Source organism: Nerophis lumbriciformis, linkage group LG22 (genome assembly GCF_033978685.3).
Source record: "Nerophis lumbriciformis linkage group LG22, RoL_Nlum_v2.1, whole genome shotgun sequence".
In the NCBI taxonomy this organism is placed as follows: domain Eukaryota; kingdom Metazoa; phylum Chordata; class Actinopteri; order Syngnathiformes; family Syngnathidae; genus Nerophis; species Nerophis lumbriciformis.
In genome coordinates, this window is record NC_084569.2 from 38256266 (window position 1) to 38262458 (window position 6193).

The 6193-nt window shown below is 39.9% G+C and overlaps 1 protein-coding gene across 2 annotated transcripts in view; it reads right to left on the reverse strand.

Moving 5' to 3' along the window:
* Positions 1 to 3805: 3805 nt before the first annotated feature.
* The window catches only part of pvalb6 (parvalbumin 6), a 136373-nt gene continuing 133985 nt past the window's right edge, over positions 3806 to 6193 (reverse strand). For both annotated transcript variants that reach the window (XM_061973834.1, XM_061973833.2), the window contains one exon: positions 3806 to 4323. In XM_061973834.1, the coding sequence (XP_061829818.1) occupies positions 4298 to 4323 (26 nt within the window). In that variant the 3' untranslated portion in view covers positions 3806 to 4297. The remainder of the gene's footprint in view (positions 4324 to 6193) is intronic.

Below are 6193 nucleotides of genomic sequence, written 5' to 3' on the forward strand. Positions count from 1 at the left end.
ACCTCCTAGGTAACACCTCCTAGGTAACACATGAGCCAATCACCACGCCTCTACGCCAGCCTGTACCCACCCACTCTGTGCCCTATATAAACCATGGTATGTGAATGCTCCCATTAAAATCTCCTGATGATTGAGGGTACCCCCCCTCATGAAACAGGCCTGTAGAGATGAAATCGTCTTGTGATTTTTTTTCCCACACATACATATATTGCGCTCTACTACGGTATCGAGCACTATTTTTTGGATAACCTTATTAAGACATATATATGTATATGTATATATATATATGTATATATATATATATATATATATATATATATATATATATATATATATATATATATAGAGCAACGCATTTCCGACTTCCGGCAACAAATGTGTGTTCCTACTTACGGACACAAAGGCGTGTGTGTGTGTTTGTTCTAATCATGGCAGACTTGGTAACAGACAACAAAGATGACTATTTTCGGAAAAATTAGGATTCACAACCTTATCTTTTTGAAGCTGAACATACTGAGGATGAACTGCTGGTTATAGAAGCGAGCATGAAGAAAGAGTGAAACGTTGGAGCAGACGGAAGCCGAGAGAATGAAGTCGGCGTAACTTTGACGGTGCAATGCGGACTTTGGAGCCAAGCTATGTTGACATAAATGGCCTGCTTACCCATAATTAACAGGAAAAAAAAAACTTCCCCACACGTATTTCCGACTTCCGGCAACAAATGTGTGTTCCTACTTACGGACACAAACGCGTGTGTGTGTATGTATGTATGTATGTATGTGTGTATATATATATATATATATATATATATATATATATATATATATATGTATGTATGTATGTATGTATGTATGTATGTATGTATGTATGTATGTATGTATGTATGTATGTATGTATGTATGTATATATATATGTGTGTATGTATGTATGTATATATATATGTGTATATGTATGTATGTATGTATGTATATACTTGCAGCGTGTATATAAAACGTTGAAGGAGTGTTTTGAAGTTGTTTTAGAGGGCTTTCAAGGCTACAACGCTGACTTCTATTATTTTTATCATCTTTAAAGTCCTATTTTTTTTTTTTTTTAATTATGAATTCATTAATCAATCAACAAAAAGTCCTATTTAAAAAAAAAACAAAAAAAAAACGTATGTTCTTGTCTCCCATAATGATTGTGAATGATAAGAACATTTCCAAAAAAGTGCAGTTCCCCTGTGACGTTTTTGGCCACTGTAACATTACACACAGTTTGAACAGTAACACTGTTTGCATGTAGAAAAATAAAACACTGTACTTTGATCAAGTGATTCTTTGGCGCACCACTAGATAAGGGGTCTGCAACCTTTAGACTTAGACTTAGACAAACTACTATCAAAAGAGACATTTCGCCGCCTCTTCCAATAAAGGAAAAATAGTACAGAGCCGCAAAACGTAAGACGGCTTATAACTTTTAAAAGTATTAATATTTTTTTTTGTTTTAATTATACAATAAAACCAATTAATTCATGTGAATTTTACCTTTTTTTTTCTTTCTTTTTTTCCCCCACAAGTATTCGTGGTTGGCTTACCCAAGGGTTTGCTGAACTAAACACACAGGCTTCTGGTCTCGTTTACTCGCCTCCCTTGTGCGTCAGGAGTCATCCTGTGTGCGCTTTCACGGCCTCACAGACAGTCGAAAATTATAGGAAATGCTAACTTTTCTCAATTCGGGGTTCAAAAAAAATCTGAGGGAGCCACATCTGCGGGTTGTAGACCCCTGCACTAGATGGAGCTTCGTTAAAAGTTAAAGTACCACTGATAGTCACACGCACACTCTAGGTGTGGTGAAATTACCATCTGCTTTTGACCCATCCCCTTGTTCCACCCCTTGGGAGGTGAGGGGAGTAGTGAGCAGCAGCGGTGGCCGCACTCAGGAATAATTTTTGGTGATTTAACCCCCAATTCCAACCCTTGATGCTGAGTGCCAAGCAGGGAGGTTAATGGGTCCCATGTTTATAGTATTTGGTATACTACATGTACCACAGTTTGAGAACCACTGGCCACTTCTATAACAGTGCATGTTTTCATGATCTTTTTACCGCTGGTCCTAATTACGGTCTTGTAATAAAACGTATCATTGTATTTATGTTATCAATAGTCCAAGTGCTCGATGCCAAGTTCTTTGTATGTGTTTCTGTACGACATGTTTAATGTAGTTATTACAAAATACATGATTTTTGCCAAGTGGAACTCTAAAGTTATTATGGTTGTACATACAATGGAATCCATTAAATGAAATGCCCTAATAAATGCTTTTTATTGAAAGATTATTCTAACATCCATCCATCCATCTTCTTACGCTTATCCGAGGTCGGGTCGCCGGGGCAGCAGCTTAAGCAGGGAAGCCCAGACTTTCCTTTCCCCAGCCACTTCATCCAGCTCTTCCCGGGGGATCCCGAGGCGTTCCCAGGCCAGCCGGGAGACATAGTCTTCCAAACGTGTCCTGGGTCTTCCCCGTGGCCTCCTACCGGTCGGACGTGCCCTAAACACCTCCCTAGGGAGGCGTTCGGGTGGCATCCTGACCAGATGCCCGAACCACCTCATCTGGGTCCTCTTAATGTGGAGGAGCAGCGGCTATACTTTGAGCTCCCCCCGGATGACAGAGCTTCTCACCCTATCTTTAAGGGAGAGACCCGCCACCCAGCGGAGGAAACTCATTTCAGCCGCTTGTACCCGTGATCTTGTCTTTTCGGTCAGAACCCAAAGCTCATGACCATAGGTGAGGATGGGAACGTAGATCGACCGGTAAATTGAGAGCTTTGCCTTCCGGCTCAGCTCCTTCTTCACCACAACGGATCGATACAGCGTCCGCATTACTGAAGACGCCGCACCGTTCCCCCTTTGATCTCACAATCCACTCTTCCCTCACTCGTGAACAAGACTCCGAGGTACTTGAACTCCTCCACTTGGGGCAAGATCTCCTCCCCAACCCGGAGATGGCACTCCACCCTTTTCCGGGCGAGAACCATGGACTCGGACTTGGAGGTGCTGATTCCCATCCCAGTCGCTTCACAGTCGGCTGCGAACCGATCCAGTGAGAGCTGAAGATTCTGGCCGGATGAAGCCATCAGGACCACATCATCTGCAAAAAGCAGAGACCTAATCCTTCAGCCACCAAACCGGATCGTCTCAAGGCCTTGACTGCGCCTGGAAATTCTGTCCATAAAAGTTATGAACAGAATGGGTAACAAAGGGCAGTCCAACCCTCACTGGAAACGTGTCCGACTTACTGCCGGCAATGCGGACCAAGCTCTGACACTGATCGTACAATCAGACAGTCCGATACCCCATACTCTCTGAGCACTCCCCACAGGACCTCCCGAGGGACACGGTCGAATGCCTTCTCCAAGTCCACAAAGTTCTAATCCTAACATGAATGTGTTATATAATTTTGCCTTGTTTTGTTTTCAATTGACGTGAATCAAACAGCTCCTTTTGTCCATGTTTGGACTCTGGGTTTATTTGCTCAGGCAGTAAATTGGCCTACAAAAGACGGTCCCACATTGCCTGTTCGGGTCTTCCGCCGGGGATACTTAACCCAAATTGAACCTCGGTATGAATCCAATTCTGCTAATGGCTTCGAAGTATGTTTCTGTTAAATTAGCCCAGCTACATTTGATTTTATTACGGCTTTGTTTCCATGCATCCTCGTCAGAGTGCGGCATCATTAGGCTGCCGTCAAGATATGGTATCGGTTTGGGGGAAACACGAGCAGAAAGTACAAGGTATCCATCCAGGAAGCAAACAGAAGAGTCAGGCGTTCTTTTCTCCATTTTAATTCATTTTTATTCACAGCTTGACCGCTTTCTTCTTATGGCGTGATAGTAACACATCTCATTACTGGGTGGATGGATGGATAGAGTAGTGACGGAGAGGGAGAAAGCACTCGAGAAGAGGGAGAAAAGATAAATAAGGGGATGAAGCACGGAGGGAAATTAGGTTATCTCTCTTATAATCGCTACTTTGCTTTAAAATGCAAGGTCTACTGTGTTCCTGCAGGCGTGTTTGTACCTCTATACATAAGCGGAAACAAGAACAGTTTGTATAAAAAGGATAACATGAGATGAATGAATGAATGTATGGCCGGGGGGAGCATTTTTAAGTGTTTGTGTTTGTCTACTGTATTTGCATTCATGCATGTGTGTGTGTGTGTGTGTGTGTGTGTGTTAAGTGTGTGTTGGGGTAGGAGGAGGGTGGTCAGGATGCCGGGATGATCAGGAGGTGGTCTGTGAGTCAGTCTTCAATGGCGACTACTCTTTCACAAGGGCGGTGAACTCTGGAAAAAAGGAGGGTGGAGAAAAGTTGTCTTTAACACGCATCGACGGTTTCACAGTAGCCTCTGAAGTAACATTTTGTAAGAAAAAATATGCAAAAATGCTCACATTCGAACAAATCGTGCAATACCTCACTCAGTCCAAAACATCAAAGGATTAGTTGTTTCAATCTGTTTATTAGGGCTGTGAATCTTTGGGTGTCCCACGATTCGATTCAATATCGATTCTTGGAGTCACGATTAGATTCAAAATCGATTTTTTTTTTTTCAATTCAACACGATTCTCGATTCAAAAACAATTTTTTTCCCGATTCAAAAGGATTCTCTATTCATTCAATACATAGGATTTCAGCAGGATCTACCCCAGTCTGCTGACATGCAATCAGAGTAGTAGATTTTTGTAAAAAGCTTTTATAATTGTAAAGGACAATGTTTTATCAACTGATTGCAATAATTTAAATTTGTTTTAACTATTAAATGAACCAAAAATATGACTTATTTTATCTTTGTGAAAATATTGGACACAGTGTGTTGTCAACAGAGGTGGGTAGTAACGCGCTACATTTACTCCGTTACATCTACTTGAGTAACTTTTGGGATAAATTGTACTTCTAAGAGTAGTTTTAATGCAACATACTTTTACTTTTACTTGAGTATATTTATAGAGAAGGAACGCTACTTTTACTCCGCTACTTTTATCTACATTCAGCTCGCTACTCGCTACTAATTTGTATCGATCTGTTAATGCACGCTTTGTTTGTTTTGGTCTGTCATAGTGCCTGCGTTTCAACAAATACAGTCACTGGTGACGTTCACTCCGTTCCACCAATCAGATGCAGTCACTGGTGACGTTGGACCAATCAAACAGAGCCAGGCGGTCACATGACCTGACTTAAACAAGTTGAAAAACTTATTCGGGTGTTACCATTTAGTGGTCAATTGTACGGAATATATACTGTACTGTGCAATCTACTAATAAAAGTTTCAATCAATCAATCAAAAGTGTGAAGGAAAAAAGACAATTTTTTATTTCAATCGTACATCCTGTCAAAAGCCTAAAGACTGACTGCACAGTTCCTGTCTACACAATAAAAGTGCCGCTCCATCGCGCCTGCGCTTTCAAAATAAGAGTCTCCGAAAGCCAGCGCAAACAAGCTAGCAAGCTACGGAGTTTGCCGCCAATGTATTTCTTGTGAAGTGTATAAAAACGAATATGGAAGCTGGACAAATAAGGTGCCAAAAACCAACCACTTTCATGTGGTATTAGACAGAAAGGAGGAACTTTTTTTCTCCTCCATTTGAAAACGTGGACGTTACCAGCACTACTGTCTGATTCCAATCAATGCAAGTCATCAGAATCAGGTAATACACCAACTTATATTCTTGTCTTCATGAAAGAAAGGAATCTATATGTGTTAAACATGCATGTATATTCATTAAAACACCTTTAACATGTAAACAAAAACGGCAAAATAAATAAATATAAATTATATACTGTATATATATATGTGTGTGTATATATATGTATATGTATATATATATATGTATATATATATATATATATATATATATATATATATATATATATATATATATATATATATATATATATGATATGTGTGTGTATGTTACTCATCAGTTACTCAGTACTTGAGTAGTTTTTTCACAACATACTTTTTACTTTTACTCAAGTAAATATTTGGGTGACTACTCCTTACTTTTACTTGAGTAATAAATCTCTAAAGTAACAGTACTCTTACTTGAGTACAATTTCTGGCTACTCTACCCACCTCTGGTTGTCAAGCTTATGAGATGCGATGGTGACACTATTGTTAATTTTTTTTATTTTTTTTTATAAATGTCTAATGATAAT